This window comes from Aspergillus ibericus (genome assembly GCF_003184845.1).
Source record: "Aspergillus ibericus CBS 121593 unplaced genomic scaffold BO80scaffold_54, whole genome shotgun sequence".
NCBI lineage: Eukaryota > Fungi > Ascomycota > Eurotiomycetes > Eurotiales > Aspergillaceae > Aspergillus > Aspergillus ibericus.
This window is the reverse complement of record NW_020292152.1, coordinates 193,889-205,157: the sequence shown is the minus strand read 5'-3', so window position 1 is coordinate 205,157 and position 11,269 is coordinate 193,889. Positions and strand designations below refer to the sequence as shown.

Genomic DNA, 11,269 nt, shown 5'->3' with positions numbered 1-11,269 from the left:
CCCCCCCCCAAACCAACAACCTAACAAAAAGTCTAGGGCGGCACATCTGGCATCGGCGCCAGCGTGGTCCACGCCCTCGCCTCCCGCGGCGCCCAAATCATCCTCCTAACCCAACACTCCCCCTCCGACATCTTCCTCGTGGAATACATCGACGACCTGCGCCAAAAAACCAATAACCAGCTGATCTACGCCGAACAAGTGGATCTCTCTTCCCTGCACAGTATCCGGACCTTCGCGACGAAATGGATCGATAATGTCCCGCCGCGACGACTCGATATGCTGATCTTGTGTGGGAATACGAATCCGCCGGTGGCGCGCAAGACACAGTTGACGGTGGATGGGCTGGATGAGGAGTTTATGGTGAATTATTTGGCGAATTTTCATTTGTTGAGTATCCTTTCGCCGGCGTTGCGGGTGCAGCCGGCGCATCGGGATGTGAGGGTTATTTTTGTGACGTGTGCGAGTTATATTGGGGCGAGGTTTGATTTGAGGATGGTGGAGGAGGCGATGGTTGCGACGGCGTCGAGGGCGGAGTCCTCGGATGGGAACGGGGCAAGACGAATGGTGATGAAGAACGGCAAGCTACAGCGGGAAAAAGCCAAGAAGGTGAAGAAGGGCGTGAGTTTGTATGGCTTGAGCAAGCTATCATTGATGGTCTTTGCGCAGTCGTTTCAGAAACATCTCAATGCGTTTAAGAGACCCGATGGACAGCCGCCCAGTGCGAGGGTCATCATGGTGGATCCCGGGTTTAGTCGCACGCCTGGGAATCGGCGGTGGATGACGGGGGGTTCGTTGTGGGGGTTGTTGGTGTATTTGGTGACGTGGCCGGTGTGGTGGTTGGTGTTGAAGTCGCCGCAGCAGGGGGCGCAGAGTATCTTGTATGCGGCGATGGATGCGCAGTTTGGGCGGGGGGAGGGCGGGTGGTTGATTAAGGAGTGCAAGGAGGTGGATGTGGCGAGGAGGGAGGTCAAGGATGAAGAGGCGGGCAAGATGTTGTGGCAGTTTAGTGAGAAGCTGATTGAGGTCAAGGAGAAGGAGTCGGCCGTGCGACGGGCGCTGGAGGCCAAAGAAAAGGAACAGGCGGAGCAGCCCAAGGCATCGGCGAAAGAGCCGACGCCTGGCTCGCGCAGGAGCCGCAAGGGTAAATAGATTTAGATCGCATCATGTGCATTGAATTACACGGGTCAATATCTAAGCAAGACTAGGTACGCTCTAGATACAGACGCTCGCAGGAGCATGATCATACAAGGAAATTCGTCTCATCCAATTAGCCAGGTCCAACGTCTCTATCGATGTTCCCTTTTCCAGCCCGAATCTATCGGCGTCATGACTTATTTCTGCAGCTTCGCCACCAGCTCCGCCGGGGGCTGCTGGCGGTAGCCCTGGGGGTTGTTGTGCGTCCACAGCCAGAGGTCCTCGCAGGCCTGCTCGAGGGTGCGCTCTGCCTTCCAGCCGAGCTCGGTGTTGGCCCGCGTGGGGTTGGCCGTCAGGTTGAGCACGTCACCCGCACGGCGGGGAGCCACCTCGTAGGGGAGGTCCCGGCCCACGGCCGTCGAGAAGGCACGGATCATCTCGTACACAGTGCTGCCCCTGCCGGTACCCAAGTTCCAGGCACGGACGCCGGGGTTGTTGGCGCGCAGGTAGTTGAGCGCCTTCAAGTGGCCGTCGGCCAGGTCGAGGATGTGGATGTAGTCGCGGATGGCGGTTCCGTCGTGGGAAGCATAGTCTAGTCGGGTTAGTCACGCCGCATGTGGCAAACAGACAGGCAGCTTACCATCTCCGAAGACGAGCAGCTTCTCGCGCTTGCCGGTGGCCACCTGGGCCAGAAGGGGAAGCAGGTTGTAGGGGACACCCTGGGGGTCCTCGCCCATGATACCACTGGGGTGGGCACCGGCGGGGTTGAAGTAGCGGAGCAGGGCACCGTTCCACTTCTGGGCCTCGGCCTCGTTGCCGGCCTTGATGGCGTTGTTGCGCTGCGCGTTGATGACGTCGGTGATGGCGGTCTCGACGGCGAACTTGGTGTTACCGTAGGGGTTGGTGGGACCCAGCGGGCACTCCTCGGGAATGGGGATCATGTTCGGGAAGCGGGTGGCATCGCCGTAGACGGTGGCCGAGCTGGAGAAGACGATGTTGGTGACATTGTGGCGGACCATGGAGCGCAGGAGGCAGATGGTGCCGTAGACGTTGACGTGGTAGTAGTCCAGAGGCTTCTCCCCGGACTCTCCAACCGCCTAGTATGCATGTCAGTCGCAGACACTCGGTTGCTTGCGCGGAGAGCACACCTTCAGCGCAGCAAAGTGGATGACGCTGTCAATGTCGGGGTGGGCCTCGAAGACGCGGTCAAAGGCCGCCTCATCGGTGACATCGATCTGAGCAAACTCGGCCTTCTTGCCGGAGATCAACTCAATGCGCTTCAGGGCCTCGTCGGAGGAGTTGTAGAGGTTGTCGGCGACGACGACCTTGTAGCCGGCCTCGAGGAGCGCGAGGGTGGTGAAGGAGCCAATGTAGCCGGTTCCACTGGAGCATTGCGGGGTCAGCGAGAGCTCGCGGACGAGGGCTCGAACTTACCCGGTGACGAGAACTGATCCGGAAGGCATGATGAGGCAATTACGGTGGTGAAGGTGTCGGGAGAATGGGAAGAGGAGGGAGGAGTGGAGGAGTAGGAGTCAAAAGGTGAGATGGGACCGAATAATGATGGGGGAGTGGGCGGGATATTTAAGGGGGAGATGCCATTGGATGGAGGTGGGGGAGGGGCAACGAAGTGGGATGGCCAGGCACATACGGAAGTACATGATACCGTAAGATAACCCAGCGGACCGGGTGAAGTAGAGGAAATCACCACATCGCATCATCAGTTCACCATCCGAGTGCTCATCCTAATCTGCCCCTTTCACGCCCACCTGCTGATCACCCAACTGTCTACGTAAACGACCTGCCCACCGGTCGATCCTCGTCAACTTCATTACTCCATACCCAGTCCATAATCCTCATCCGTCTCACAGCCGCAGAAGGATAGGTGCATGCAGCATCTGCACCTGCAAGCATCCGAACCCGGCCATCCAGTCCGGTCGGAGTAAACCACGGAGTATCCTACCAGCTCTCCATACCAGTACTGTGTCACAGTACTTACTACATGGTAGATAATCCTTATTACCCGCTCCTCCCCCAGCAGCAGCAGCAGCACATCCATCGTCGTCATCAACGCCTCGCCCGGCTAATAACAAGCGGCCGACCATGTCTGAAACTGAGACATGGACGGCCCGAGAGGACACCCGCCAATCACCCCCCGTATCTGCCCCCAATGCTGAATGCTCATTTCCATCCCATTGCTCGGGCGGGTCGACAGTGGTCCTCGCCGGGCTCGGTGGACCGACTGGTCCCGATCCAATCCCAGGGTCCAATCGTTGGTCGTGCCTGTCAGCCCGCTTGGGTCATTTCCGCGGTTAATATCGATGCCACACAGTGAGCTCAGGGGTCTTGGGGTGTATGTAGATATGTCTGAGCAACAGGAGAAGGCTTGCATGCGAACGGGTGGTCTGTTGGTTCCCCACTGGTGGGTGGCGTACCTGTTCTGATGGACATGGTTATAGCGGAGGTGGTGGCATGGTGCGGTAGATTTCCTTAGTAAATTCCGATCAAGAGGGCTCTCAGAAGCTGGAGGAGTATACCTAAGATGTACCTGGCTATTGCAATGGCAGTGCGTAGGCAAAACACATGGATATGCTAAGATGCAGCATGAAGCACGGTTGATAGCTGGTAATATCCAAGGATTAAATATCCGCATCCGGTTGTGTGGGGTAGTGGTTATCCCTTCGGATTTTGAGTACTCTGTACTACGGAAGTTCCGACAACCCCGGTTCGAACCCGGGCACGACCTTTCTTCTTTTCTTTTTCCTTTTTTGTCGTTCGAAATCAATTGGGTCTGGCATGGCTCCAAGCATGCATGGGTTTGATCCATGGTGATAGACAGTGTAATGGTCTGATTTCAGGAACCACTCATGGCCGGTTGCTAGCATGCTCATGATCGAAAGGCCTAAGTTGAGGATGGTCGTCCCTAGGCAAGAACAACGATTCACAGACTATATGATCCGAATATATAGTGCCAACTGTCCCTTTTCACTCATCACTCGACACGACTATTGGGAGCTCATACATTCAAGACACCTGCCATCATCACTCCTCCATCCCCGTCACCCTCGCATAGACCCACAACATCCCCTTGTCAGTGCACGGGATGATCCGATCTCTCGTAATGCGCACGTCTTCCGGGCTCGTGTTGTGCAAGGTGAAATCGAATCGACGCACCAAATGCGCAATCGTCAGGTACAGCTCAATATAGGCCAGACTAATGAACCCATTAGCAGAGACACGGGAAACAGTGGGCAAACTGACTTCATTCCCACGCACGCGCGACTTCCCCTCATAAACGACACCAGATACCGCGACAAGTTCTGGCCTCTTTCCGCAGCCCTAATCCATCGCTCCGGGTCGAACTTGTCCGGCTCTGGAAAGATGTCTGGGTTGCGGTGGATAAAATAGGTGGAGGTGCTCATTGGCGTCTATCCAGGATTAGCTGATGCCAGTTTACGGAAAGATGCTATGGCATACCCCTGGTGGAATAGCATAGTCCTTGTACCGCAGAGTCTCAGTCGGTGCCACCCGAGGAAGCCGCATAATGACCCCATAGGACAAGCGCAAGGATTCATTAAGAACCGCAGTCTAGAAGCAAGTCAGCCGACGTTTACCGTAACTCACAGTCTCATACCAGGTACGGTAGCTTCTCCAATTCCGTCCATGTCACTGCGCTCGTAGGCGTGGGCATAACCTGCTTCAGCTCGGTCCGCAATTTGTCTCGAATGCTCTCATTCCGCGACACGTGGTAGATCATGACCATCAAGGTGCTCGCTGTTGTTTCTGTGCCCGCACCCAGAAGCGTGAACACCTCATCTTGGACACGACGCAGACTCCGCTCCTCGGCGGGTAAGCTGGGGTCCGTCAACTTTTGGAAAATGGTCCGGTTTTCCTTGGTCGACGTGGATCCAGCTTGCATATTCATGGTGATAGTCTGAAAGAGGGCGGCCTGAAACTCAAACGCCGCAGCCTTGCTTGGGAGGAGCAAGGCCAACACCTGCCCCGGAATCCGGCGCATCAATTCCGGCACAAACGGAAAGAAGCGGTCGAGATGGCAGTGTTCGGTGTTTTCCTCGTTGTTCTTATGGATCTCGCTGCGGAAGTGCTCATCCTCAACAAAGCCCCAGCGTTTCCCAAAACAGTAATAGGTAATCACGTCCGACGCCAATGCGGCAAATGCATTGCTTAGGTTGACCACGCTTTGCTCCTTATAGAATCCCTCAAAACGCTGCATCAGCTTCAGCACCCGCTCTTCGACCACGTCGGATAATGCGAGCACGGAGCGCTTGGAAAAGAAGTCGTTCAGGATGCTGCGTCGGAAGCGGTGGTGTTCGTGGCCCATGGTGCCAATCACCGAGTACGAGAGTGTAAATGCATCGTAGGCATCATGATCCCTGTTCCGTTTCCGGCTGCTGGAGGCATAGATTTCATCATAGAAGGATGGATCGCTGATATGGACTTCACGGGGGTTGATGCGAACGATAGGGCCTGGGCGGTACTTAGCCAAGCTATGCTGGTGGTCGGTATGCTCTCACCTACCGTACTGCTGATGCATTTTCTCAATCTGAAACAGAAACTTCCCATCGCAGATGACATCGTAGTAGAATTCATATAGACGGGTGATTGCGGTGAGCTTGGGACCGGGTATCTTCGACAGCGGATGGAAGTAGAGACGATAGAAGGTTCGCGAGATGTAAAACGTTGCTATGCCGGCAAGGGCTAGCCAGACGTGGGACAGTTCGAGAGCCATCGTTGTCGTCATGAAGGGTGGGCGTAGGTGAATGCAGTTGAAAAGATGGCTTGTTCATCCTGGTGCTGCAGAGTATATATAAAAAGGCCACTAGCTATGAAGGCCACCCACGGCATGGGCTCTAGTGCTGACATTAAAAGAGGGGGTAGCGATGAAGAATGCAGATCGCCCACCAATAGAGGGTGATACAGGAGCCCTCGCCCGGCTTTTGGCAGAGCGGCAGATGCAGAACCGCGACGTCGACTGGAATCGACTGTCAGTCTGGACCGTTGGTGCCGGACTAGAGGACTCGGTTGAGGGATCCAAGTCATTGTATGAGGCCCACCCTAGGAAAACAGGCCTATCATTCTTGGGGCTAAGTCGAGAAGGAGGGGGCAAGGGACATCCCCGCGCGCCAAAGTTGATGCATTCCATATCAGTTGCTGATGAATGGCCGGTGGGGTGCGCGGCCGTGCAGGTCGTATCTGCAGCCGGGACATCCCCCGTCCCGCGTCTTGGTGGGGCTTTTCTTGCGTCTTGTTCATCCTGGGTGGACTTAAAAAAAGCGTGGCGCTCATCATCGTGTATATTAGCAGTGGGACATTCGAAGATAGTCTCGCCCTCAGACCGTGCAGCGGACTTGCTGCGAGCCTCTCACGATGCTCCTCTGGCAAAGTTGATCACCATGGAAGGAAGAGGCTATCTCTGGATGTGAAAAATCGGCAACAATACTTCCAGGTCAAATCCATCAATCTGCTGAAGTACCAACAGCAGACGATGCGATTTGGACGGCCAGCCCGGTGAATCCAAGCATGATCTTTTCGACGTCTCGCCAGCGGGAATGGGTTCCGCGAAGGCCCCCATGCCCTAGTCAGGACTAATGCAAGGCTGAGAGAAGCAAACATCGGCCAGAGGGAAAACACAAGAGAGAGAGACGCGCTTTATCATGTGTCCTGTCGGGTTTCTGGAAGCGGGGTTTCGGGGACCAGGCTTCAATCTTATTCTCTCTGTTTCTCGTTCTCCTGCTGGTGGCGCATCCATCAACACCCGACTCTCACAATCACCAGATCTCACCATCTATACCCGTTCGCCATGTCGACCGAGTTCTTCCACATTACCGAGCACGTTGTCCCCAGCTGCCATATCCGGGAGTATCCGGGGAGCACCGTGGACCAGGAAGAAGTGCTGCAGTTACACGTCAAGCAATACACCCCCAAGCACCAGACGGAGCCCATCCCTGCCGATGCCATGACCATCATAGCAGCCCATGGAGCGTCCCTGTATAAGGTGAGTCATGGGTACACCGCTCTGACATTGCTGAATTACAGATCCACTAAGATGGGAATAGGAACTGTATGAGCCCTTGTGGGATGAGCTCCTGGCACAGGCAACCCGCCACCGATTCCACATTCGAAGCATCTGGATCGCCGACAGCACCAATATGGGCGTCAGTGGTGTCCTAAACGAGGACAAGCTCAGCACCGACTGTAGGTCTCCGGCTGTACCGGGAGGCAAGGACAAGGCATAACATAACCCTTCCAGGCTCGTGGATGGACCACTCGCGCGATCTTCTGCTGCTGATCAACCACTTTCGGGATCAGATGCCTCGTCCGCTGGTCGGCATCGGCCACAGCTATGGCGGAAGCATCATGTGGGTGTTTTCTCTCGCAAGCCTCATCCTCCTTGACTAACAGACCGTTCGATAGCACGAACCTGGCATATATCCACCCCCGGCTCTTCACCACCCTCCTCCTTCTCGACCCGGTCATCCAACCCAGCTTACCCCCCATGGGCTTCGGCACCGACACTACCGGAACCATCAACTTCAGTCTCTGGCGACAAGATGTCTGGCCTTCTCGCGCAGCAGCGGTTCAGGCACACCACACCCTCCTGAGATCCTGGGATCCCCGCTGCGCAGAACGCATGATCCAATACGCCCTCCGCGATCTCCCCACCCCGCTGTACCCCAACGCCCATGCGGCAACCGATTCCACGACCAACCCTACTGAATCCCCAGTCACCTTAACCACAACCAAGTACCACGACGTACTGGCCCAGATGCGACAGAATTTCTCGGCCCGAACTGTAAAAGACCGGATTGAAGTCGATCGCACCACGCATGCGGACCTGGACACCCGAATTGTGTCCGTCCCGGTATATCGCCCAGAGCCGCCAATTATTTACTATCGACTTCCCACCCTCCGGCCCTCGTGCCTCTGGGTAATAGGTGCGAAAACCTATCTCGGGCTTGACGAGATGCGCGAGGGGATCAGGACCTGTGGGACCGGTGTGGGGGGAAGCGGTGGCATGGCTCAGGGGCGTGTAAAGGAAGTGATCCTGCCTGGATCGGGGCATCTGTTTCCTTTCCAGGAGGTTGGGCGGTCCGCCGAGACTTGTGCGGCGTGGTTGGAGACCGAGATGGAACGGTATCGGATGGCCGAAAAGGGGTGGCAGGAGCAAAGACAGTTGATGTCCAAGCGGGACCATCTGGTCCTACCGGACGAATGGTTTAAGGTGCTGAAGCCTCCTCGGGCATCTCGGTCGAAGAAGGCGAGATTATAGATAAACACCGGGACGGTACAGCATGAATGGCATACAACTACCCCCACACTCCAGAATCAGGACATAGATAAAGAGTGTTGCTTTCTTCAGCGCTTATATAGTGCCATGCCTGCCCAGAACTCGGTAGGGCATGGATGAATGAGGGCTAGGCGCCTCCGCATCCGGGATAGATGAAGTCCTTGTGAAAATCATGTCTGACGCGTCCGAAACTGCAGCACGGGTCCCTCCTTTCCGATGATAAAATTATCCTCGATTTTATACTCTCCTTCGGGGCCCACGCCCAGTCGCTCCGTCCCTGGCGCCAGTCGCAAATCATACAACCACAAAACCCGGGCGATACTCACCTCCAATTCGAGCATAGCCACACTCCGACCAATGCACCCTCGCGGGCCTAGACTGAACGGCACGAATGCCTGCCGCTGCCGACTCAGCACCTCGGCACTCACGCCCTCGCCGTCCCGAGTGCCTTCACTGCCGTACAACAGCCACCGACTCGGGTCATACATGAATGGGCGATCAAAGTGCTCTTGGCTGTGATGCAAGGCATACGTAGGCACTCCGATAACCGTACCGGCTGGGAAATGCCATGTACCCACTTGGAGCCCACCAGGGAGGACTTCCCGAGGCAGATCCGCAGGGACGGGTGGACATAGACGCATACTTTCCTCAATGCAGGCGCGGAGGTAAGCCAGCTGCGCCAGCTGAGGACCGGCAACAATGGCATCTGCTGCAGCGAAAACGGCACGGATTTCCGCGCTCAGGCGGGCGAGAATAGTTGGATGATGGGCGAGGAAGTAGAATGTGGCAGTTAAAGCGGCATTGGTCGTGTCGTTACCTAGGAATGGTAGATTTGTTAGTTCTCCAGCTACCGACCTTGATGAGTGTGGGCAGGAGGAAAGGCAGGAAGAAAGAACCCACCGGCTCCTAACAACATGACGACCTCGGACATCAGTTCCGTCTCTGAATAGCCTTGCTTGGTCTCCGGATCGCGTGCCTGCCGCAGGTAGTAGATGATATCCCGGCGCTCGGTGGGCTCGGCTGCTAGCCGAGTCCGCAGCAACTGCTGGGAAAAGTCAATCTGTCGCTTGCGGTCGGCGACGGTGCCGCTGCGGAGGTATTTGTCAACCCCTAGGCGGCGTAGGATGGGCATCTGCCCGCAGATGTTCGTGATGCGGACGTTCAAGGCCATCAGCGGGAAGAAGAAGTGGTTGGCGTCGCTGAGGGAAGTGTTGAAGGTCTTGCCGAAGCAGATCTCTCCCAATGCATCGAAGATAACGCAGGAGCTCCAGTGCACCATATCCTTGGGCCGTGACCAGGCGCCAGGGTCGGAGGATGCCACTCTCACCGGCTTGTCAGGATGCTGGTCACCTAGTACAGCGCACCAGACCTGTATGGCTGATAGTATATGCGGTTCCATGCCACGCAGTGCCTGATTGGAAAATGCTTGCGACATGACGCGACGCTTGCGGGAATGCACACGGCGATCGATGGTATTGAATATACTTGTACCATAGAAGGTACGGTACCACTGGGACTTTTGAACGTTAGCCTGAAAGCCATAGATGGACTCCAGTGCCTTTGCATCGAGAACGGACAGGCGCTGCGGGCCGATTCGCACAATGCCCCCATAGCACTGATGCAGACGATAGAGATCCTCGTGGCGGTCACCGCGTATGGCGTGCACAACCGAGTAGAGGTCGGTCAATTTGGCGACGAATGGACCCGGATAGGAGGCAAGTGGATGCAGCCAAACCTGATAGATGAGGTAGCTGACGAGGAGAACGATGAGCAGGCCTACGAGGAGTCTCAGGGCGGTCATGGCTATCACACTCTGGCAGCAGCCGAGAAGGATCTGTAGTATACGTTCCAACAGGGAAAGAAACTGGTGAGGAGGGGATTGCTGGGCTTAGAAGTTTTCAATTGCCATTCATCCCAGCCGCTGTAGAAGGGTCACATGGACCTTTATAGGATGTATCAAGCTCGAGAGATTGTACTCCCCCACTCTAGACTGCCTTCTTTTCCTAACATCGGCTATTTGACAGCTCAATTATTGGATATGTTGACGATGCACTTGGTCTGGGCGGGCTCGGCATTCTCACTGGCTGATAGGCTGGCCTGGGGCTTATCGAAGGTCAGTAGCCGCCCAGCGGCTCCTCTGTTGGCCCCGCCGAGTCCCTGAGTGGAGGAAGTATGTGACAACTCCCAACAGAGCCATGTTATGTGCTTCGCAATCGCAGAGCGACTGCATTAGTGCTGATGGGCTTTAGGAAAAAAAAAGTCACATTGACTCGTATGCTTGCTAGGGTGACTCTTGAGTCGATGGACCTGCTGGAGCGTACCTAAAGGCACGGAGGAGCGTGGTGAGCACTACTGGCGGAGCCGCCAAATAGTGGGCTCGCACGGGCGGGACTGGACGCATCGGTGGATGCATGGCGCTTGACTGGCGATAATCCGACTCTTATTTATCCGGCCCTCTTTGGATCAGCTGAGCAGGTATAATATGCGAAGTTTTATAGTCTTGTTGGACTGGCTCTTCCGATCGACTAGGTGGTGTCATCATCACAGTACATGCTGTTGAGTCAACCTTGGGGGCTGTAACTCACCTCCTCGACGATCGCTCGGCGGCCGAGGGGCCGGTAGATCAAAGATGGCAGAAGGATGCCTCCCGAGCAGGTGGAGCAGAGGGAACAAACGAAAGGGGTCATGTGATCTGCCTGCTACTGCCAATCCTCTGAGGTGGGATCTATTGGCCTATTGGCCTTTTCGCGCCTAATGTTGGTTCTCTCGCATTGGTTCAAATATCCACGAGAATGGATTGCAATGATTCAGCATGAATATAGGTGGGTA

At 55.8% G+C, this 11,269-nt stretch overlaps 5 protein-coding genes and 1 non-coding gene across 6 annotated transcripts; 3 read left to right on the top strand and 3 right to left on the bottom strand.

Annotated features, from left to right (window-relative positions):
- Positions 1-36: 36 nt before the first annotated feature.
- On the top strand, positions 37-1,149 carry BO80DRAFT_365936 (putative oxidoreductase; the record flags this gene model as incomplete). Its single annotated transcript, XM_025716219.1, has 1 exon — positions 37-1,149. A coding segment is annotated over one exon (1,113 nt), but the record flags the coding sequence as incomplete, so codon positions are not given.
- On the bottom strand, positions 1,144-2,762 carry BO80DRAFT_468460 (NAD-dependent epimerase/dehydratase family protein). Its single transcript, XM_025722934.1, has 4 exons — positions 2,569-2,762; positions 2,283-2,517; positions 1,775-2,231; positions 1,144-1,726 (listed from the first exon to the last, which is right to left on the bottom strand). Exons 1-4 carry the CDS (start codon positions 2,595-2,597, stop codon positions 1,332-1,334), a joined length of 1,116 nt encoding a protein of 371 aa, XP_025571000.1. The 5' UTR covers positions 2,598-2,762; the 3' UTR covers positions 1,144-1,331.
- Positions 2,763-3,786: 1,024 nt separating this feature from the next.
- BO80DRAFT_t270 lies at positions 3,787-3,877 on the top strand. The gene has a single exon. It is a non-coding gene; the product is annotated as a tRNA-Gln (tRNA).
- A 221-nt stretch (positions 3,878-4,098) lies between these two features.
- BO80DRAFT_222310 (cytochrome P450) lies at positions 4,099-6,101 on the bottom strand. The gene is made up of 5 exons (XM_025714406.1): positions 5,671-6,101; positions 4,766-5,619; positions 4,609-4,719; positions 4,393-4,559; positions 4,099-4,345 (listed from the first exon to the last, which is right to left on the bottom strand). Exons 1-5 carry the CDS (start codon positions 5,891-5,893, stop codon positions 4,174-4,176), a joined length of 1,527 nt encoding a protein of 508 aa, XP_025570999.1. The 5' UTR covers positions 5,894-6,101; the 3' UTR covers positions 4,099-4,173.
- A 1,110-nt stretch (positions 6,102-7,211) lies between these two features.
- On the top strand, positions 7,212-8,461 carry BO80DRAFT_428951 (uncharacterized protein). Its single transcript, XM_025720360.1, has one exon. It carries the CDS (start codon positions 7,496-7,498, stop codon positions 8,420-8,422), a length of 927 nt encoding a protein of 308 aa, XP_025570998.1. The 5' UTR covers positions 7,212-7,495; the 3' UTR covers positions 8,423-8,461.
- A 55-nt stretch (positions 8,462-8,516) lies between these two features.
- BO80DRAFT_222266 (cytochrome P450) lies at positions 8,517-10,716 on the bottom strand. Its single transcript, XM_025714405.1, has 2 exons — positions 9,341-10,716; positions 8,517-9,257 (listed from the first exon to the last, which is right to left on the bottom strand). Exons 1-2 carry the CDS (start codon positions 10,239-10,241, stop codon positions 8,611-8,613), a joined length of 1,548 nt encoding a protein of 515 aa, XP_025570997.1. The 5' UTR covers positions 10,242-10,716; the 3' UTR covers positions 8,517-8,610.
- Positions 10,717-11,269: the final 553 nt, after the last annotated feature.

What these genes read in the sequence shown, in the direction of transcription:
- BO80DRAFT_468460 (XM_025722934.1), bottom strand. Translation starts at nt 2,597, where the DNA reads ATGCCTTCCGGATCAGTTCTCGTCACCGG. An exon ending in GGATCAGTTCTCGTCACCGG is followed by an intron (nt 2,518 to 2,568) that starts GTAAGTTCGAGC and finishes GCAATGCTCCAG; the next exon opens with TGGAACCGGCTACATTGGCT. An exon ending in GCTGCTCGTCTTCGGAGATG is followed by an intron (nt 1,727 to 1,774) that starts GTAAGCTGCCTG and finishes TAACCCGACTAG; the next exon opens with ACTATGCTTCCCACGACGGA.
- BO80DRAFT_222310 (XM_025714406.1), bottom strand. Translation starts at nt 5,893, where the DNA reads ATGACGACAACGATGGCTCTCGAACTGTCCCACGTCTGGCTAGCCCTT. An exon ending in GAAAATGCATCAGCAGTACG is followed by an intron (nt 5,620 to 5,670) that starts GTAGGTGAGAGC and finishes AGTACCGCCCAG; the next exon opens with GCCCTATCGTTCGCATCAAC. An exon ending in TGGAGAAGCTACCGTACCTG is followed by an intron (nt 4,720 to 4,765) that starts GTATGAGACTGT and finishes ACTTGCTTCTAG; the next exon opens with ACTGCGGTTCTTAATGAATC.
- BO80DRAFT_428951 (XM_025720360.1), top strand. Translation starts at nt 7,496, where the DNA reads ATGGCGGAAGCATCATGTGGGTGTTTTCTCTCGCAAGCCTCATCCTCC.
- BO80DRAFT_222266 (XM_025714405.1), bottom strand. Translation starts at nt 10,241, where the DNA reads ATGACCGCCCTGAGACTCCTCGTAGGCCTGCTCATCGTTCTCCTCGTC. An exon ending in CGTCATGTTGTTAGGAGCCG is followed by an intron (nt 9,258 to 9,340) that starts GTGGGTTCTTTC and finishes TACCATTCCTAG; the next exon opens with GTAACGACACGACCAATGCC.